Here is a 22576-nt window from a genome sequence, read left to right as displayed (position 1 = left end):
ATGAGCAATAAGATCACAAAGTATATCAACCAAAAAAGTGGCTCTCTCCCATTTTCAGCATTTGTCCCTGCAGAAATCCAACAGATGTTATATGAAGAGGCAGCTACAGTACATCTGGAAGCTCCTCTCCTCCTTATGAGCCTGCCAGTTAATGCTATTTCACATTTCAAACAAAAACAAGGAGCAAGCTAAGCAAGGAAGACTGTGGTTGATGTATCCAATGCAGAACAGTTTGGACCCAGCTGTGTGGTCTCCTCCAGCAGGCCAGTTCCCACGACATAAGCGCCACAAGGAGACCACTCACTGGGTGCCCAACACCACCAACAGGCACCAGATCCACCTGACATGTTCCCGCATTTACTGCACACACAGAAGAGAGGTGGAAAAGGAGACTGAGGCTACAGGAAGAAACAGATGGTCTCACAACTAAGGTAACCCCAAAAACCTGCCACGTAGAACTGCATTTTAGCCCTGTCTCTGCCACAAAGGCTCTACAAGATGCCAAGAAGTTGTCGGCATTGATCTTTTCCTTCTATGGTGCCTTCTCTGGATGAGCAGCCTATGAGCACTGACTTGCAAAAGCCCACAGTGTTCACAGATGTAGAAGGAGACTATGGGGAGCTGCATTTAAAACCTCCTCAAGTGACATACAGTGTCCTGAGTTACAGGAACGATCTCAGAAACCTGACGGATTTCTGTTTCTCTGTGTATTAAGCGCAGATAAAAAATCACTGTTCTTCTCTACAGGTGTGGTAAAAGCAGAACAAGGTTTGTGAGGCACTCAGATAGAAACAAAAACCCGAGGAGAAATCCTGATTTCTCACTTCAAAGCAAGGTTTAACAGTGAGCAGTAAGGTGCACAGCTAACGAGGAGAAAACAAAAATACTGAACAGTTTCTCATTAAGTGCATACACTCTATTCTATGTAACAGGTAAAACAAGGACATCGGAGAGGAAGAAGAGCAGTGCATGATCCCATAAGGTCCCTCCACACCTGCAGGAACATTGCAGCATTATGTTCTCCACAAATATATCCCAAATCACATAGTTGGACCTCCACTATTAAAATCTGGGGTACAGAAAGTCATTTGTACCTTCAGACATGGCTCTAGGCATACTGGAACAGAAAGGAAATAGTGATAAATATTCAGCAAGTCAAGTAGCAGCTGATAGGTAGAAAATAACTGCAAATATTTATTAAGGTGCCTCTAGTTACATTTCTGTTCATATTGAATATAAGTCTTAACCACAAACYTAAAAACACTCATATAAACATCACGTAAAATTATACTGCACTTCTTAGTTTTTTAAAGATTCAGGTATAAACCTGATCAAAATGGGAAAAAAAAAAAATACTTCAGAAGTCACTTTCCTCAAGCCATATCTAAACTCAAAAACTGAAGTCCTTACAAGCTTAAAATATAAGAAGCAGAGTAATTACTTCAGCACAGCTGCTATTAATTTTCATAACACTCAATGCATGAAAAATGACTGGAAACTACTCCATCATGTATGCTTTTTTGGAGAATGATCAGCCAGCCTCTATAAAACAGTATGTTCTTGGACGTGGTTACGCTCCCCTCCATCTCCCTGTAAAGTCAAGGCAACGATCAACTGGGCAAGAAGATGTAACTCCCACTACAAGGCTGAARGCCACCAATTCTCTCTAGTATCAATCTCAGATTGATATCAATAGAGGTATCAATCAAGATAAAATATACAATGGGAGCCTCAAAAATATGATCTATTTTTCACAAATCCTGAATCTTTTTCACAGGCAACTTATTGAGAGCATTTGCTATTTTCTATTTTAAAATATTCCCTAGGCTTGCACACAAAGGCAGAGGTGGGAAAGTGCTTCTGCTTTCTGACATGAGTGAAGGCATCAAAGGTTAGACAAGGTGCTGGGACAAAGTCCYGCAATGCACCCTGAGGTAAGGGGTGCCCAGGAAAGAGCCCGCGGCACAAAGAACTTTCCACTGAAGAGTATGAAGATCACAGCATCACAGAACGGTTGAGGTTGGAAGGGACCTCTAGAGATCACCTAGTCTAACCCCCTGCTCCCGCAGGGACACCCAGAGCACAGGGTGGCATCCAGGCAGGTCTGGAAGATCTCCAGAGAAGGAGACTCCACAGCCTCCCTGGGCAGCCTGTGCCAGGGCTCTGTCACCCTCACAGGAAAGAAGTTCCTCCTCCCATACAGGATCTCCTGCTAGATAGAGATGTCTTGAATCTATGCAACCTACAGGAACAGTAATTTTACACAGGATTAAATTTTCTCATAGAGACACAAAAAGCATTATCTCCTTCCAGAAGTGCTGAAAGTAAAATGAGTAGTGGGTTTTTTGTTTATTTTTATTGTGTGGCTGGAAAAACTGCTTCATTACTAATTTTTCTTCTATCTTTGACGGAAGTACCAGCTAAGGTTTTTTTCCTAATAAGAAACATATAAATGTGTATGTGTCAATGACACGGACTTTCCTATGGTTTTACATAACTGGGAACCCCGTGGGTGACTAATGGGACTAAGAACAGAAGCCAAAGTTAGAACCTCACAAAAAGCTGATTCTCTCTTATAATTTATAGGGGAACAGACTACTGCAGTTTCCTTGAAAAGCAGCCAGCAAATTATAAAGCAGGAAGAAAAATATATCCGTTACCATTTAATAAATGCATTACAAATGGGAATAAAGTTTATTAATAAACTGGAAGAGGAAGAAGCTATTATAAAGTGACTCAAAAATGCCACCTTGAACTCTGTGTTCAGGAAAGAAAATGCAAAAACCTTCAGCTATTTTATATTAACTATGTTTCTGTCAGTACAATTTCTATTTGTGGAGGGGAAAAAAAAAAAAGTAGAAAGATTCCAAAGAATTAACAGTACTAAGTTAGAAGTGATATTCCAAAGAATTTCTCTTTTCAGAAATAGGAGTGTAAAATTCAAGTCAACAAAAAGAAAAATAGAAACCATGCAATAATATACCCTGAAAAACAACAGTTTAAAAGTCAAACCAAATTGATTTACATATCTGAAAATTTAGCAAGAAAGCATGAAACTATGAGGAAAGCTTTACAGGTTACCAATTGAAACTGGTAGCTAAAAATATATATATAAAGTAGTGCTCACAAACTAAAGCCACTCTAACCCAAACACTTATTTTCATCCAATGTGCAACTTGATCCAAATTAAAGATGATGAACTAAGAAACAGATGAACAACTCTTAAAATAGTCATGTTGCATTTGAAAGACATAATGATAGCAATGGAAAAATATCCAAGAGAAGTAAGATTAAAATTTTAAAATGTAATTATAATAAAATGCATTTTGTTTTACTCCGAACAGAAGTAACACATAGTTGAGACAAAAGAAATGTAGCCTGAAAGGTACTAAAATGTGCCCAAACTTGACTAAAATATTAGGGACTGAACTGAGTCTAAACCAGTGAGAAAGGTTATTACTTCTATTTTTAACAATCATGACAATACCATTCCTCAAATATTTCTAGAGCTTGCTGACAAATGAATGTAGATTCACAATAGGACCGAATGGGTTTCACACAGCTGGATAGATGGATTGATATGAAAACTAAGGTTTAAACGTGCACTGCTAAACTGGGAACCAAACTTTAAAACTAAGGTTAAGAGAAACCAGCTGAAAATTTTCCTGCAAGACATACAAGTCCTGTAAGAAAGCCCGTAAATTTCTCTACCCTTACATATCACCCAAAGCAACCAATTACTTTTGATTGCTCTTTTAAACCCCTTAGAAATCCAGAATGTTACAACTTGAAAGAATAATGGCAGAAAATTGAAAGAAAAACACATTATTCCACTAGCAGTGAAACTAATGAAGGTTGGGTTCCTATGGTTTATCTTTTGTGTGGTAACTCCTAACCTTTAACCCTTCAAATCTGCTTCCCCGGGCTAAAAAGAAGTTAAACTAATAGAAAAAAAAATAGTTAACTGGCAGTAGCTTAGTAACTGGCAGCAATTTAGTGAATTATTCTTATTATGATCTTCCATACATAAGTAAGCTATGAGCAAGCTCGAAGACAGCAGCAATAGTAGGCTCAGTTCAGGCTGCATTAAAACAGACTTCAGGAAAATGGACAGTCACATAGCGGGAAAGAAACCCCTTTGGGCCGGGATGGACTTGACTTCAAGGGCAGTGCCTAATTTATGACTTTCGTTGGTGCCTGAGGACTCTCCCCAGCTCCACGTCTGGAGGAAGGGCTCCCCGCTCTGGCTGCACAAGCTGCTGCTGGGCACCTGCCAGGCCGCACGAGGCCTGCGCCTTCCTGGGCCGGCAAGGCCCRAGTTGGGCACCCGAACAAACGCGCCCTAAAGACCACGGACACCCCTTAAAAATGGGATTTGCCTGGTCAGTAAATGAAACGTCCTCTAACTTTCCCCTAAAAGCTAGGGCAACGTCAGTGGTGGCACTGTAATTACACACCTTTTTATACTAACTTCAGAGAGGGCATAAGTTTACTGATTATCGKTTTTTTTYGTTTTGTTTTGCCTTTTTTTTACAAGTATTTCAAGTATCATCTAAACACTTCAATATTTTTTAACAAGGATCCAAATGCCCCACTTCTCCCACATAAACTATATTCCCTAAATTGTCCCTGTTTCCCATATAGTTATCTCTCATGGCACATCACAGTCTTCCATTTATAGAAGTAAAAATTAAAGCTGTGAAGTATTGTATAGCACAGGGAACTGAGCCTTATGTAAAAAAAGGATATAAAAATGAAGTAAATTAAGTCAGCTCCCAATCTGTGGTTACTTATTCCAGTAGCCTGAAGCATCTGAATTCCCAAACATTTGCATTCCTCAAGAAAAACATTTAAGTTTTCTACAGACAGGACATTCTAAACATGCTTGGCCAAAATCTCTTTCTTTTTAAAGAAGGAAAACCAAAACTTTCTAATTTTTTTTTCAAACAGCCTATTAAAGAAAATGATTTGTATTTTCGGCCCTTCGGAAGTATTTCACATGCACATAAGCTGCAGACAAAAAGCAACCATAAACACATTCATATTAACTTACCTTGGACACTTCTTCTTTTCCACTGTTCTCCTTAATGAATACTTTTTCCAATTCTGGGCTTATTCCCTCTACATTACACGGCACACGTGATACAGTTGATTTTGGCACTGAAATGTTTGACAGTGGCATAGGGACTGATCTGGAAATAGAAGCCTAGAAAGTAAAGAGTTATGTGGTTTAAGGCTGCAAAAATGGCATGAGGTGAAAGTCTGAGATCCATACTAAAAAACCTAAAAATGGTAAACTAAGAAACTTTTTACTAATTTTGCCAGGTCAGAAGATCATCTTTATGTGACAAGTCCAATTAAAAAATGTCTGCATAAATCAAGTCACTAAAACACCTCATTCTGTTAGACTCAGAAGAAGAGTTCCATACTAAAGCGCTCTGCTATCTTAATTAGCAACAGGTAGTCATTCTGCTACCTAAATTATCAAAATGTATATGCTTTCCAGGTGTACTGAAGGACGCAATGGTGGCGAGTGAGAGCAGATAGGGTACTGGTTCTGATGGTTTAGCTGGGATCCATAAGGCATTTCCCAACATTCCTAAAGCTTAACCACTCACTTTGAATGCTCATTCAAGGCCCTTTTATTCTCTTTTGTTTGGCTTCAGTAAAGGAAAAATTAAGTACTCACTCTCAAACTCTCATTTCATTAGCTTGTAACATTTCAGAACTTTCTGTCAGAAGTCCTAAAACCAACCACTTGGAGTTTAAGAAAAAAGCATGCAAATAAATGCAAGTGAGATTTTCAGACAAAAATGGTCATAGCAGAGCTCTGAACCATTCACAACAAATGCACATGCATCTTGTGCTGCCAATCTCAAAAGTCTTATCTTGGCAGGACCTATACAGCACAGATGCACCTATGTTAGTGCCATGGCGCTGGCTTCCTCAAAATATTTTCCTCGTGTTCAGAGCATCACTGACTACATAAGATGACGGAAAGCTGAAATACACCCATGGACATCTCTAGAGATCCACTTACAGAGTGGCAATAAAGAATGCTACTTCAAAGTATATGTCAAGGGGCTTGGTTCGTATGTGTTTCGAAGACTATTTTTACTATACGTAGCGGTAAAGTTACAGGCAACAGCTTTTCTTTGTTGTAGRTGGAAAGCTAAATCCTCTTCTATACAGAATGCAGTGTCTTTTGTTACAGAGGAGTAAGATTTCCAGAAAGAATATCAAACACATATGCTGGCTCAGGTAGAACTCCCCAGATGGCTTCATCACAAGGTCAGGTTTTAACCAAACAGAACAAAGACTGTGGAGGATCTGCTATCGGAAAAGCTCGAGCTTTTCTCTCCTTTCCAAAACATAACCGTTCTATAAAGACTGTCAGAAAATACAGGGATAGAGCAAACACATTTCAGTAGATCAAATTGTGGCCTATTAGTAACATAGGAAGCAAGTTGGAATTGCCAGTGGAATTGAAGCTGAATTACTAGTTCAGAAGCTCAGGCAAGATTCAGTTAATGACTTTGTGAACCTTAAGTCACATGTGTAAAGCAGTTGTCTTTCCTTGTTTGGCAATGCAGACATTTGAATCCTGATTCAATTTCATTTTTAATTCCACTGGCAACTTGTAATCGTTGTGGGGTGTCTTCCATCACACCTTGCTGAGAATTTGCTTGCTTTACTTAACAGGTAATTTATTCAAAGTTATTCTTCATACGTGTCAGCATCCTTCCAATGAGAAAGCTACAGCTACTTACAATTGGAAAGGTGCAATACTTGCAACAGACAAACTAACAAAACTAGTATGTGAGGACATGAAAATAGAAATCATCTTAGCCAAGGCAGTGCTTAAAAAAAAAAAAAAAAAAAAAGACATTCTTGATTAAGGGAGAGATGTCTCCTGATAAGTGCCTGACCAGATATTCTGAAGGCTTCAGAACTCTTCTGCTAAAAAGGTGTCATGTTACAACAGTGCCTATTGAGATAGAATATGAGCATGGTCATGAACATAATCCAGACATCCATTTTGGATCCTAAAAATCTCACTCTTTTGTCATTTCAAATAGCATTAAATTATTAAAGATATAAAAAAATAAACTGATGATATCAGCTACAGTTTTCTTGCTGAGTGTCTGCAGCAAAAAGAGCCTGGTGATGAGGGCATTTTCTCCATTCATGATGGAAACACTCGACAACTACAGCAAGAGTGTTACAGCTCACATGAGCCCCTGCTACTTCAGAGACCTATGTGAAGGCTCTCTGCCTAGGGGACAGGATCTTTTATTAACGATGATTCTGGACTACTGGAACAGTCAACATCATGATGAAAAGGATTCGTGTCCACAAGTGTCACAGATGCTGACGTGCCCTCCAGTTCTAGTGCCTGGGGAGAACTGAAAGAGATTGGAAAGACTCATCATTTGCTGGGGAGCTAATCCAGATTGCTTACTGGATTACTTTTTCTTGCAAGAGCTCAGGTGAAATTCAGTAGTGAAATAAGCAACTACTTTCCACAGCAGTATAAGCTTTTGTAAATGTTACCACAAAAAACAATCTTTGGAACAAGTACATATTCCAGAAAACAGTCTTATCTGGCCATGCTCAGAGCTTTTACAGCATCTTAATATACTTAGTTAGTATCCTTGCTGCAACCCTTCCTTCTTTCATTATATGGTGACCATCAGATAAAATTCAGTGTAGCTGTACTGGTATCAGGTTGTTAGGCATTTCAATATAACACACAAAAGCATACGAAAAAAAACTATAATAAAAAAAGAGGGAAGATGGGAAGAAAGAGCAGGTTATTCACTCAGCACTGATAAGAGAAGAGGCTGCTAATATCAACAGCTGTCTGCTTACCTGAGTCTGACTGATTGCTATATGGTTGCCATGCAGAGGTGACTGACGCTCCTTCTCTTTGCTGTGCCGGCTGCTTTGCTTGCTGCGCTGAAGCTGCTGCCTCAGTTTGGCAATCTGCTGGAAAGAAGTTCAGCTGAGCTGCTAACGAGCCATGAAACTGGTAACTGCTTCTATCTGTTCTTGGAAAGCAAATCTCAATATTTCAAGTCCTCTGTAGTGGATTTTACAAGTACTGTTTCCCCTTCAAAAGAGCCTTCACAAACAACTAGCAATTGGTCTATCTTGGAGATATTACTTCATACATTTAATAGGACTTCACGCAGGGTGAATTGCCACAGATTCTTTCAGGCAGACTAAATCACCCTTTTTACCCTCTGTTGAGAAAATATCTAATCAAAAGATGCATATTTTCAAGGTCAAATACAACTAAAGCCATTACCCCTTTTACCTGATACTTAAGAGAAGCCAAAGGACTCCATTCAGGACACCTCCACCTATTTATTCCTCCTCAATTTCTACATGTAAGTTGACTTCTTTAAGCCTTTCCTGGGAAGTCTGGACTGGGTGCACATTTCCACCACAGGTGCAGACACCTCCCTCTGACTGCAGACATCTTTATGCTTAGGCCTCTCTCCTTCACGCTCAGCACACTGGCATGCAATGCAGAGCATCYATGGCTCCATTTCACTGGTAACTCCCCTGTGTATGTAATTAAAGACTTGAAGGGCAATCAGGGAGAAGTGAATCACTTGGATTTCTTATTTCAAACAACTTTATCAAATGGAAAGTAATCTTTCTGAGTGATGGCCTAAAAACAAATTCACAGAGTGCCTCACACAGCTCCAAGGAGATAAATATATCAGTAATGGCCTCGCAAAGGAACTGTGTGAGAGAAAAATCATTCCACGTCACACTTCACAGCTCAGAGAAGACAGAGCTTGGTGAACACGTTTGGATGGAGAGCAGCTCCAGGCTATGGAGTTTCTTCTGTGATGTTTCTGATACTACTCACAGAAAAGTGAACCACCTTAGTGGCTTCCTACACCAAATCCTGCCACAGCTTGCTATCCATATTTGAATAGTTCCAACTCAGAAATGGTTGAATCCTCTGGATCTGTCAACAATGGATAAACAGTTTAGATCCCTCTAAGAGCCCAAGTGTACAATATATCAGAACAGAGCCCTCTTGGGAGTATCTAAGTATCTAGCTCAGAAGAGCCATATTTAGAGAGGTATGAGACTATCACTTGATCAAAAGGGCAACCTGAATACCCCAATGAAAAATTTAACGAATCTTGAACAGATACATTATAGCTCGAAAAAAATCCAGAAACTTCCCCTTTACGCTGCAGAAGTAACGGCAATTAAGAAATCCAGCTCCACAGAAAGATGAAGAAGCAAATAAGCCTAGTTTAAAAAGAGAATGCAAAAGCATACTAGATTTAAATACAAAAATACTGGCTGTTAGGCAAAACACCTTTATCTTCCCCTTAAAAAAACGCAAGAGAAACATAAGGTCCAGACCAGAAGATAGTGGTAACTGAAGTGGATGCTGCATGCATCTCAGCTGCTGATTAGAAAGCAGCAGCACTGGGCAAGGAAGGTGCTCTACGTTGATCTTGCATTCCTGCTGCACTTTCTGATCTGCTCTCGGGAGCACGCTACAGCAAAGCTCTGTGTCCATCCATCCCAAAGCTCTCTCAGTCCTGCTGCAAACAGCTTGCAGACCTTCAGAAGAACAGAGCTTCTCAATGTAAAATCTGAATGCTGAAAGCATTACAGGGTGTGGGAAAAAAAAAGAGCAGTATGAAATTCTTTTGCTCATTCTTGTCCACATGTAGACAAACTTTAAGAAAGTGACTGCTGCCAACAGGAAGAAGGGAGCTGCACTAGCTTTCTAGGGGGGTTATCTTTACCTTCTCCCTAAGCAGCACAGACATACATGAACCAAAATAAACTGATGACACCTAAAAGGTATGCTGATCCTGACAATACATATAATAAATAAGACAGGTTAGGGAATTTGCTGTTCAAACCAAGCAGTGCAAAGTGCTAGTACCATGAAGAACATGCACTTGAAGATTTAGTTATTATTGTGGTATACATACACTTTGACAGCGAACTCCATTCAGGGCAGAAGGCAATGTCAGAGAGCACTAGAAGCACGAAAACCACTCCCTGCCTGATCCTTCTGAGAGCTGAGATGACTGGTACTGTGTCTTCAGAGCTTCAGCGTGAACCAACTTGGAGGACCTAGGGGATTTGCAAGGCTGGTTCCCCAGTCAAGCAGAGGAAACTGCTAGAGTTTTCACTGWGGTTTTTGTCAAGTGACCTACTGCCAATATACATACTTCCTCCAAGATCAGTTTGTGATCAAGTGGAAGCAGACAGAATGCAGATGAGGTGACACTTCTTACATRAGTGACTCCCTTATAGTTCTGCACCAGAAGTTTTCACCTGTCCAAAGAAAAATATAAAAACATGTCCAGGACAAGGCTTATTTGTGGTGCCCTCGGGTACTGCTGATACTGTGGCCCCATGGATTTGTGATTGCCATGAGCAGATAGCTCTGCAGCTTCAACAACCAGTCACTTCTGGCCTACAGCTTAAATGAACATGTAAAAATGAACACAGCCTCTCCAAGACAGCGAGTGCCTTGCATGGGGGTTGGAAGATGGAACCTGGCCCTCATGCTGCACAACAGTACAGAGACTTGAGAGATGCAGATTAGGCAGAAAGGAAAATGTGCTACACATCTAAAATAAATAAATAAAATGCAGCAGTGAAACACTCTGGCTCAATGGAGCAGCTGGGAAGAAAGGGAAGGGTTCAGGGCAGCACCTCCCTCACACGGCCGAGCCCTGGCCATGACTTGAAGGCGACCCAAGCATGTTACAGTCCTAATAAAAACACACATGGAAATCATCACTTGAAGAAAGACCCAGTGTTTATTCTTCAAAGCATCCCGTTGCTAAAGACATTAAACCTTTAGCCTTGCACAAATGTGCACTTAGAGCCATAAAATGAGACAAGGGTTTTAGTATAGCAATTTAAACATTCTCCCTGTCTACCCAGTTTGAGAAAGGGCAGAAAATTCTCATTGTGCCATATAGGTTCTCATATAATGTATCATAAGATTTGAAGGATATACCTCAAATAAAAATTGAAAGAAAAATCAAATCAGGGCTTTTATTAATGGTGAATTGAAAATATTTGTGCAAAGCACCAACAAAAAAGTTACTACATGTAGAGCTCCTACAAATGACTTACATGGTGGTTATAAAATCTCTCCTAGCAAAAAGAAATAAAAAACAAAAATCCAATCTGCCTTTTTATGAGTCATATTTCCCATCACAGCCATCAAACTACTGACAGACGAGCAGCTCCTTTTCTGAACTTTTTCTTTTAAATACTCAAGTCTCCTACTGTTAAAGGAATTAAAGCATTTTGAGAGCTACTTCCACTATTCAGATACACTTATTTAAAATATCTTGCCAATTTCAGAGCTGTAAACATATAAGCTAGTAAACTGTAAATTACCTTTTTTGATTCAAAATGTGCAAGTGCTCTCATATGACTGGATCTTGGCAAATTTTAAACATATATATATATATGTGTGTGTGTATGTATTTGTGTACACCTTGCATCAGGGCAGAATCTAAGAATTAAGAAAAATTTCAGTCTTTTCTCCTGCTGTGACACAAAGATCAATGCATCTTAACAGTAATATACATCAGCTCTTCTCAGGAGACAAATCTGTAGCTGGGCCTTGATTACGTGATTGATTATAAAGACACTTAATGTCCACAGTGGACACTAAGTCAAAGTTTATTAAAAAACAAGCAAAACATTATGTTTTCTGTTACCTGAATATCTTTATAGCTGGAAACACACCTGAATACTATTTTCATATATACCAGTTCAAATATACATGCAATCTAATGTAACTAACAGCACACACCTGAGAAGTGAATGAATTGGGTTGGTTCTCAATAGCGTTGGAATAAATCAACTCACCTGGTCATACCTGCACGTTCGCAGATATGGGCGGCCAGGATGAAGTAGCACGTCTTATGTTTGGTTCCTGACCAAATGCTAATTAATCTAACACACTGCATTTCAGTGAATCCCACACACCTAACAAGGCAATTTCCTATCGATGAACAAACCGTGAACTCATAAACTGAGAGGCCTCTCTTTAAATTTATTCATGAACAATTTGCAACTAAACCAGTCAATGAAAGAGTCAAAGCAGCCTTGGATTCATTACTCAAAGTGCTGTTACCTGTGGTACTCATAACAAATGAGGTGGCTTAGTAGGTCTAATAATTTATTTCCATTGTTTAATCTCTTGCTTTCAGTTACCTAGAGCTATGTCAAATGTTCCCTAAACCGCCATGCTACATTCTGGTCTCCTATCCTCTCCCCATCAGAGATTTCAGTGGAAGTATTAGAGTTGTTTTAAAAATGAGTTTCAAGCAAGAGAAAGAAATATTTTAACTATGCTAAAAAGCATTCTCATAGCTGTCTCCTTAAGAAGGTCTGCTGCTCCAAGCTTTGGGAGAAAGGACTTCCATAGATAGGTCCTTTTTGCTGGAAATATTTCTGTTAGTTCCCTCGGAAAAAAATGTAACATTTGGTCAAATTTTGAAAAAAAAGAATATATTCAGTAGAGATGCTTGGGACTGGTAGTTACATTCGCTAGTAATCCTGTCTTTACTACACTTACAGTTTGAGCAGAATTGCCTCAGGTAATTTCTCTTTCCAGAAACTATGGAGTACAACAACACAAAGAAACTGAGCGCACACCAGGAAGCAGCAACAGGCTGCTGCTTCACTGGGACTGAACAGGCTCTTAATGCCCACCACGTGTGCATTAAATAGTCTRGTAGAGGAAGCAGACAGATGAATGCAGGAAAACGGTAAAAACAGATATTTAACCAGAGATGGAACAGCTGGACAGAGGCTGTAACAAGGACTTAGAAAGAGGGAACAGAAACAGAAAGGGATAAAATGGAAGCCACATGATGGGGAGATAGAACAGACAAGTGGCTGAAAAGTAACTGAGAGGAGTTCAGCTAGAGGAACTAGAATAATGCTCAAAAAATGACACTGGGACCATGAGGCTGCAGAACTATAAATTAATACAGGTTGGRTAAGAAAACTGCGATGAGAAACTGGAGATAAGGAATGGAAAACAGAAGAAAAGAACTACAAGCTGGAGGGAGGAGGGACAAAGACGAATTTTAGGGAGAACCACCCCTGCAACAAAGGGAATCCACACAATTCCTCTGCACGCACCCCAATTYTTACCACTACCAGTATCAGAAAGGAACCAAGAAACCCACTGGCCACAAGGTCTCTTATCTTTCTCCTGCGGACAGTTCACGAAAGGGACATCAGCCCAGTCCCAGGCGCTGCTGTGAGCTCAGAGGGCAGAGGCTGAGGGTGTCACTATCACTGACAGTGCCCGCCACGCTGCAGAAAAGCTGCCTGCTGCAGCGCTCGATAGGGAAGCGCCAGCTGAGGACAGACGGCCTGGGAGGGAAGGCAAGTCAGCACTATCCTAGACACACAGAACCCACTCCTGCCTCTGCGAGAGGCCCTGCGCACTGGTAAGAACTGTTTAAAACTCCTCAGGCTCAGAGCTCCTTTTGCACTTATTCCTGAGCACTTACAACTCTGACCTCTCTTTGTGGCTGCAGATGAAGCCAGGTAGGTGTTCTGAAGGGCCCCACACCGCTACATGAGTTAAAAAAGGTTTCATAAGGGATACTCAGTGAGCCAGGAATTTGCAACACTGACCTCTCCTTGCACCAGATCCCTGTTTTTAAAATAAAGCTATTGCCATCACTGCAATGCAAGATACTCCACATTTTGTCAAATTAGATTTTCAAATTTTCTATTAATTTAAGCTTAGATCACTCCTTTTGATATCTCCTCTTCCKGTCAAAAACTGTCAGGAAGAGTAATCTATCTATTGCCAGCAATGACATCTCCTCTGATGTAGGCTGTATTAATTAAGAAGTCAGTAGAGAGAGCACAAATAGCTCAAACTACAAGAGAAAAGCCCTACGTTAAGGCAGCATTTCTTAAAGAGAAAGGTGTAGTTCTGACACCTTCCTGGCAGGGACATGAGACTGAATGCAGGCCAAACCTTTAGCAGCGCATACAGTAGGAGTTCAATGAACTCTGGACAGAAAGTGGTCTACTGAGCCTTAAAAYTGAAACAGTATAAATGCATACTGGAGATTTGTATGGAGCTAGAGATCATTTTTCCTATAATTCATTTCTTATAATTCATGTCCATTTGACGGGTTCTTTCAAGTTGCTATTGTGGTTACAACAAAATACATATTAACAAATGCATTTCAAGTAATCATATCATGACTATATCAAAGATACTTATGCTCCTATGTCAGGTACCTTCTTCATCTTCAGACCTAAGCTTGACTGAAATTTCTACCCAAGAATTTGCTAACAAACCAGCTCATGCTTTGCCACTCTCAGGAGAGCAGYATTACAAAAGAGAAAAGATATGTARGGTAACAGTGAACAGAAACACCAASAAGCAGAAACACGCTGGTTCCTCAGCACATAGTAGGAAGAGAGGAAATTCAATAGGCATAAAATAACTGCCAGTCATGAAACAACTTTTATATTGAGCTAAAACCCCTATCAAAAGCAACAGAGGGAAGGGAAAGTGTGCAGCTTCCTGGACTCCAGATAGGGCTTAAAACACGCCTTGGACATACGAAGACTGGAAGGGCTTCACTGTGTTAAACTTCTCACCTCTTTCAGTTGATCAGCACTTCCCCACGATGCCGACCGCTGATGTGATCTCTTTTCTGCTCCCTCTTCTGCCCAGCAGCTAGGTGTCTAGAGAACAAAAGAGAATATATTGCACTGAACTCTCTGTGTAAGAAAATGCAGGACACAAATTACTGATTTTATCTTTCTGCAGTGTCACAGTACAGACATTACCTGTAAAGAATAAATTTCAGAATCTGATATGTGGCAGTCATCTCTCTCCCCATACATATACAAGCCTTAAATGACAGAATTATCTGTGATGTTCTGTAAGCTTGGATTTACAAAGTATGAGGACTGCAGGCATTACTGAAGAAATTAAATACCTGGCAGTCGCTAAAAAAAGTTCCTGATACTCCCATTTCTACTTCAATCCATTTCTATTTTTTATCCAGTACACTCTGGAAAACGGCAAGATAAAAAGATATATATATAATTAAAAAAAAATCACCTCAAACAGCCCAAAAGCTAAAATTCACCAGTTCTACCAGTGTTCCTTAATCACAGGCCATGCAATCAATTTCTTCTTGCTTACCCTGACCTATGTATTTGGCACTGATCTAAATACTCAGAGCAGTGAAGAGCAGGCCTTTCTCAGCTTTGTCTGGAAGTCCAGAAGTTATGGAACTGTCCTGGGATGTAGAAGCTACAGAGCTAAACTCCAAAGACAAAGAAGTGTCTAGAACCCCCCATCTCCCACCTCCTGAGTTAATTACCTACAAAGCTCCTATAAAGAAACATGGTTATCCACCAGTGTTTGTAAGGAAAAGTCTTCAACTATCAGGAGGCAATAGGGGCATCTAAGTGGGAGTAGGAACCACATAAAGCTCAGGGCTACAGGCACACTTACAAATCTATGAACTCACACTAATTTTTTCTACAGTTTCTAGTGTTATCTGAGTCCCTCACAGTTATTCTTGTGGCCAGAAGTAACGCAACTGAGAACTGATATAATTTTGCAAAGAAGTTTTTGGGGTACAGGCTCTGTGAGAGATGAGGAGTCTATTCACAGTGTCTCTCCAAGGCAGATGGGACAGCATCCCAGCAGGTCCGAGAGGATGCCGGACCCACACACCTTCTCCAGTCACAGATGTCCTATTTTGTCACACTTTTTCCACTTGCTCTGGAAACGGAGGTGGAGGCAGCAGCTCACCAGGGCTTTCAAAGGAGGGATACGACAGACCTGGCCTAATACCATTAAACACTGAACTTTAGTTGCAGACATAGGCTACACCTTGGAAACACACCATTACYGTAGTATTAGTCTGCAGCCTGGCAGTATTTTTAAGTACTAACACTTAGTGGGCCAAGTCCCTTGGCCTACTGTCCTGTTCAAGTGTCCCAAACCAGCGTTCCAAACTTCCCCTGCCATTTCTTTTCTTTCCCTCCGCCACTGGGAATACTTCCATCAAAGGCTCAGCAAATGGTGTAGGCCATCAGAAAACAAATGAAAACTCCCATGAAAATGGAAATATAAGTAATCCAAGTTTTTTTGATGCATGTTCCCAAGGTAGAAAGTATTTAGAAAAGTTACAATTCTGTGTATTTATTGCATGACACACTGTGTGGGTCAGGATGAGATGTCACAAGATGACGGGACATAAAAAAGAGTGAAAAGTTAATGCAGCTATTTAAAAAGTACCACAAAAATATGAGTCACTCAGCCAGACAATCCATAACTCTCACTCAAAGCAGAGCCTCCACGCAATGCACATTCTACCTACGTGCACTTTTACTTGCTCTTCGTTCTAATGGAACCACATTTTAAATAATTACTTGTTCTTGCAGACTGGCTACTTACCATCTCCCTGAAATTCCAAACAAAAGAGGTATTTTCTTGCTTCATAATGCTTTTAGAGCATCATCACTATGTAAATGCCCTGCAAAATTTCAGAGAACTAGGCAACAACAGAAAAAAACAAAAATGTCTCCCTTTTGAAAAATCATGGGCTTTCATGATTCACTGTAATTTACCTGATAATTTAAATTACTTTCTTGAAATACTTTATTATATCCCAAGTAGAGCTTTAACCATATCCTCATATTACAAAAATAGGAAAATATAAGCGCAAAGGACATTCTTTGAAAAATTATTTTCCTGAGASTGTTTTCTGAACACTCTATTGCTCCATGGTTTGACAAACAGCTCCAGGAGAAAGCAGCAACAGGCCTTTCATGGGTTTAAATACTCTCCTGCAGTCCAGAAAGAAGTACCAGGGATCTCTGCAGGCTAAGAGCCTTTYCTGATGCAGCTAAATAAACAGAGGTGACACTTAATATCTTTCGGCTAGTTTAAATAATGCTAGCTTTAGCCTAAATGAGTTTTGTGGTAAAAGGAAGTGAACTTAAAAAGTAAAGCAACTTCCYGCATGTATAAAGTGAGAGGTTGTTTACATTTTTTTAAATCCACATTCAGCCAGGACTAAAACAACAAACTAATGGCAACATTCTGAAGAACTTCATCAACAACCCTGGGGACTACTGGTGGCAAAAAGGTGGAAAAGCACATGCTGCAGCTGACTGAATTAGAAACCAAAGTACCAAATGCACAACACACCAGCTCACTTAGTATCAGATCCTGCACTTCCTCAAGCATGCTTCGACACTCTTCCACACAGACCCTATTCCTGGAAACAGCAACAACCTGTAGCTGCCTTCAGCCTCTGGTAAATTGAGTCCTGTCACAATCTTTCCATAACACACACACGAGTATTTTTATACAGGGGACACACTATTTGTGCCCCTCAAATTCATTTACAGTTTTCATGTTTTGATACTCCATGATGCTACTAGCACCTTTTATTAGCAACATTTTATTAGCAAAATATTTCTTATGGGGCCAACAAAAAAATTAAAAAATTGTAACATAAGCAGCTGCCACCCAYAGCAAATCCCATGAATTGCTGCTTCTAACGCACTGTAACTGACTTCACATGAAGATGTCTTGGCCGTACCTACAAATCTAGGTATTGAAACAAATGCTTAACAAAAACTTTTTAAAAGCTTTTACATTTGAACTGAAATTCTGCTTGCTGATGCACATCTCACTTCAGGATTGCATTGTGCCTCACAAATAAAAGTGGATTAACAGCACTATTAATATGCCACATTTCTTGAAAGTTGTTTTCCCATATATATATTTACAGGAAAACAAGTACTCCTACTTTCCTACTTCCATGCTTATTCATGGAAGTCTTAACTGACAGCTGCTGCGAATGTTCTTCTCATGCACTGGGCACATTAAAACTGGAATAAAAGTTAAAAATAAAAGGCTTAGAACRTTCTAGGCTGAGAACCTTGAATACATGAAGTATGTAACAAGGCCRTATTTGCAGTGCATGCTTCAGCTTYGCAAGGTGCAGGGCTGCTGTTGTGCTGCAGCCCCCGGTGACACCCTGCCCCACGAGCCCGTGCAGGGCCCAGGGTGCCCGAGACCACCACGTCTCCTCACCCCCACGTCAGCTCAATGTCATTGTTCTAACGCGGCCAACCTTGCAGAGGGTTGTGTAACTCTGCCTCGCTCTCCCGCCCACATGAGGGACGTGCACCTACATTCTTTCCACTTCGCTTAGATTAGAATGACTGCATGAAGGACCAACCTACCTAAACTTAAAATAAAACCGAATTTCTTTAAATATCTCCCATTTTATTAGCAGCTTTCACTCTACTTGCTATATCTAGCGTGCACTCCAGATGAACTACATATGGAGTATGGGTGCAAAGTTAAGCTTAGAAGTCTAGTTGCTCTAGGGGAGGTGGAAATGCTTCTGAAGAACTTCCATAGTCAGAAGAAAATATCCGTCCTGGAGGAGGACACTCTGATGAATATTTCTTCAGGTGTTTCCACAGTATTCAAAGCTCCTCTAAAGTTTGGCAGAAAAGTAATGGCCTAARGAGTTAGAATCAACTGGATCATAGGTGGTAACTCCTCTTAAACTAYAGAGAGGCCAAGACAAGCATGAATTTAGCATTTCATTAGCATGTCTTCTTCCTTGTCTCTCCTCAAGAACTTGATTAAAATGAATACATGAAAACAATGACAACTGTAACTTTCCTAATTATAGATTTTTTTTCTTTTTATCTTTTGCTAAAGATATGTTCCTAACGATGTAGTTATTGCCAAATAATTACATTAGTAAACATTAATGACCATTWTCCAAATGTTTCTGAAGAGGTTACGCATAATCATTTCGATATAGCGCATCACACTACAGGAAGGAAGGAATTCTTACACGAGTCCATGCAGCAGAAGTGTACAGAATTGTTCCACCCAYGCCGACAAGCAAGAGGGAAGCAATACGAAGGGCAGCTTTGAGATTTATATGGCCTTAATGAAAAGCTGACAGGTTACTGAAAGGGGGCGAAAAGAGGCCAGTGGGGGAGTTTGGGAAGGGCAGGATGTATCATATGAATACACTGAATAGTTCAAGGTAATTTTAAGTTTCTCTGAATTTCTTTAAATACTTAAAACAATGATAAAAAGCTGCACCTTTGATTGCTGCTGCTGCTTAAAAACCCACCAGCTGTATGCCAGCATACATACACATGCACACACACATACATGCATGAACAATTCTGTGCACCTTGAAACTTTTATATAAGTGACACAATCCATGGTGTTGTGGTAGATTTTCCCCCCAAAGCAAACAGTGAACAGACTCCTTCCTCTATGATGTTTTCATTTGAAACACTTCAGGTGGGTGAGGGACACACAACAATGTGAGCTACAGTAAATGGTCTCAAGTGCAAGATTTTTACAGTTCTGCTAATCAAATAATAAGATATTGTAGAAAACTTTTTTTAATATTATTTTTATTTTAAACTCACTTTATAAATAGTACTGTTAAAAAGAATAAACATTTTTGTTCACGAGCRCTATGTAGGTTCAGGGAACTTAAGCAGGAAACAAAGGAATATGGAATAAAATCCATTAAAGGTTTATCTAGCCACAAGGAAGACTAGGACCTGACCATTTTTGTTTAAAGTAACTTGGACTGGCMATAATCACCACCTTCATTAAACTGAAGAAACTCTGGATTTTTAATTTGTGTATTTAATTATTTTAAACTGTGTATTTAATTATTCTCCAATGAAACACAAATAAAAATCCATTTTCATTGCTTTTTACTTCGTTTTCTTGGTTTTGTTTATCATCCTCCACTCTATTAAACAACTATTATTATTCTTAGCTACTGAATACAAAGAGACTTCCATGAACTAAACCACTGCTCAGCCAAGGAGCATGAAATAGGGAAAGTACTGCTGCTTCCCAGGTAAACAGCATGGTGTCAAGCAAATTTAATTTGCCATTCAGGGGTCCCATCACGGACTCTTTTTAATATGGTCAATATTCAGAGAGAAATACACAGCAAGCAAAACATCACTCAGTCAATATTTTATGCTCAACCCCTCGAGTGAACATTTATTCATAGAACTCTGAAAGCTGCTGTGCGAGTCACTATGCTTGCTTCACTTTATAAACATATGCATATACTCCTGATGGTTAAGATGTACATTCTTCAGTACAACTTAGCAACTGCCCGTGTTTGAGAGATTTATGCATAAATGTAATTTTAATAAAAAGACAGCTAAAAAAATTCCTTGTTAGAAGATCCCTGCACAAACCCAAGCCAGGGGATTTCCTCACACTTCTTCGTTTGAAATAATCCTCCCTTTGGTCAGGACAACAGTACTGCCTTTCCTCTCTGTTCAGGCTGAAGAGGTAGAACTTCCCTCGCCTGCCACTCTCCCCTTTGGGGAGCTTTGTTTCCAAAAGAGGCAAAGGGTGCCAGCCAACAGGTCAAATAACCTAAACACTTTTTTGAGCTCACTAGGAAAGCAATTTTACTGCCAAATGCTTGCAGCTCAAATATTTGCAGAGCAAGTTTGTTTCTCTTTTCAGTAAGTAGTGAAAAGGTTTGTTTGTGCATGTTTAAATACTCTAAACATTCTTTTCATAAGGCTATTTGCAGAGCTTGATATGGGTACACATTTTATGACACAGGTTAAGAAATGCTGCAACTACAAAGGATGCTACAGAAAATCCCCTGAATGGAAATGATGATTTCAAAACAAAGACTTTCATCCTACTTGTATGCACAGGGCTGTCAAGTGAAGGCATCCTGGAAGTAAATCTAGGATTAACAGCTCTTAATGGGTATGTTTCTTAATAGAAAAAAATGACTGCTTGCTCTTTGCTAGAGCTGTCTGCACTGTTTCATAATGAATGAACAGGGTATCAGGGCAGCATTTCCTTAAAGGAATCCACCAGAATTTCCTGTGAAACCTAAAAGATTTTTTGAATCATTTTAGCTGACTCCCAAATTCGTAAAGCAGGATTCCCCAGYCCTAACAGAACTATTAAGCACATAGCAGTAATACCTCTCTACAGAGCACAAAGGCATAAGCATTTAGTTGCAGAATGGGTGACAAGTAAAAGTTGCAAGTGAGTGCAAACAAAMAATTAATCCAAAACTAAGTCAAGTTATGAGTTATGGCAAGAAATATCCTTGCTCTTGGATGGCACAAAGTTGTTAAGGAAGATGCAGGATGACCAAAGTATCATTTTGCTTTGGAGGGCAACCATGGTAACAACAGACCAGAATCACGGCATGACAGGCAGAAAAATGATGCAACAACAGTCCCTACATGATCCTGAAGTTAAAAACACGACCCATGGTAGATTCTCACTTCTATTTGTAAGTTATGGTTCAGAATGCTCATACTCAAATGTCTTATTTCTATTTCTTCTATCCTTGTTTCTGTATTCTCTCCAGTGACAACCCTCTCAATTCTTCGTAAGAATAACCTCTCGCCTTCTGCAGATGCACAAACATGCTCTTGAGACTCACTGATTTATAAAGATGATTTTACTTTAGTAGTCACTACTATCATGAAGCTTTTAATATTTTTAATATCATTAAGAACAGTTTTTCATATAGCAGCTTTGAAATAAACCAGATATGAGGCTGAGGTTTTAACCTGCCTATTTAGCTGCTCATTCACAGAATGTAACTTACAACAATGATCTTTTAAAAACAAAAGATTATTCATGATTGATTTAACAGCATGCTACCTACCTGAATTGATACTATCAGATTAAGAAAACATTTTGCACCTTTTACTTTTACTACTTTTCAGGTCTTTATGATGAAATTAAGAGAATTCACATTTCCTTGGAATTAAGTTGAGCTAGCATTTTGCACCAGCAGATAAAATACCATTATAAAGATGTCTCACACAACTCGCTCGCATTGCTTCACAGTCCTTACCTGTGTAGATTTATCTTTCATGCATGAAGGGTAGTGTACATGGGGATCACGTGGCCACTGCCCTGTGAGGTAAGGTCCTGTTATTGTGTCCAAAGAAGAAGTGCGCCGTATGGTACCCGAAGTTCTGATTTGCTGCGATTTTGGCCTGTCCACTGTAGAAAAGCAGACACACAATAAATAAAAATCAGTAACAACACCAAAAAAAGGTCAGGCTAGATTTGATGTAAAACTTTACAAGCCAGCTATGACACAATTGCAAGAACTTATCAGATATCGTTGTCTAAATGCTAAGCTGAAAAGTATGAATAATGAATAATCTCACAACAAACAGAAGTCAGACAACGGGAAAAAAACCAGAAGTAAAACTTAAGACTTAAAAACAACAATAATGCTTAATGTGCTGAAACCTGTAAATAACCAGGCAGCTTATTCAATATACTAAGTCACTAACAAACAAAATAAAAAACAAAACAAAAATCTAAATGCAGTGATGGTGCAACTGAGAAAAGGCAAGTATATCAAAATACAGAATATAACATAGTATTAACAGAAGATGAGTTTACGTTGGTTCTAAAGAGTCAGTTTGGTTAGCTTTATGAATAGCAAGCAATAAAATACAGCAA

At 39.6% G+C, this 22576-nt stretch overlaps 1 protein-coding gene across 1 annotated transcript in view; it reads right to left on the bottom strand.

Moving 5' to 3' along the window:
• The window catches only part of GLCCI1 (glucocorticoid induced 1), a 31755-nt gene extending 9658 nt beyond the window's left edge, over positions 1 to 22097 (bottom strand). Inside the window, exons 1-4 of the mRNA XM_026036258.1 lie at positions 21954 to 22097; positions 14665 to 14751; positions 7873 to 7989; positions 5054 to 5206 (exon numbers count right to left, since the gene is read on the bottom strand). Coding sequence (XP_025892043.1) covers positions 5054 to 5206; positions 7873 to 7989; positions 14665 to 14751; positions 21954 to 21974 — 378 coding nt within the window. The 5' untranslated portion in view covers positions 21975 to 22097. The remainder of the gene's footprint in view (positions 1 to 5053; positions 5207 to 7872; positions 7990 to 14664; positions 14752 to 21953) is intronic.
• Positions 22098 to 22576: the final 479 nt, after the last annotated feature.

The sequence above is a fragment of the Nothoprocta perdicaria genome, unplaced genomic scaffold (genome assembly GCF_003342845.1).
Source record: "Nothoprocta perdicaria isolate Ctin4 unplaced genomic scaffold, notPer1 scaffold_174, whole genome shotgun sequence".
NCBI classification, from domain to species: Eukaryota; Metazoa; Chordata; class Aves; order Tinamiformes; family Tinamidae; genus Nothoprocta; species Nothoprocta perdicaria.
This window is presented reverse-complemented; position numbering and strand designations above follow the sequence as displayed.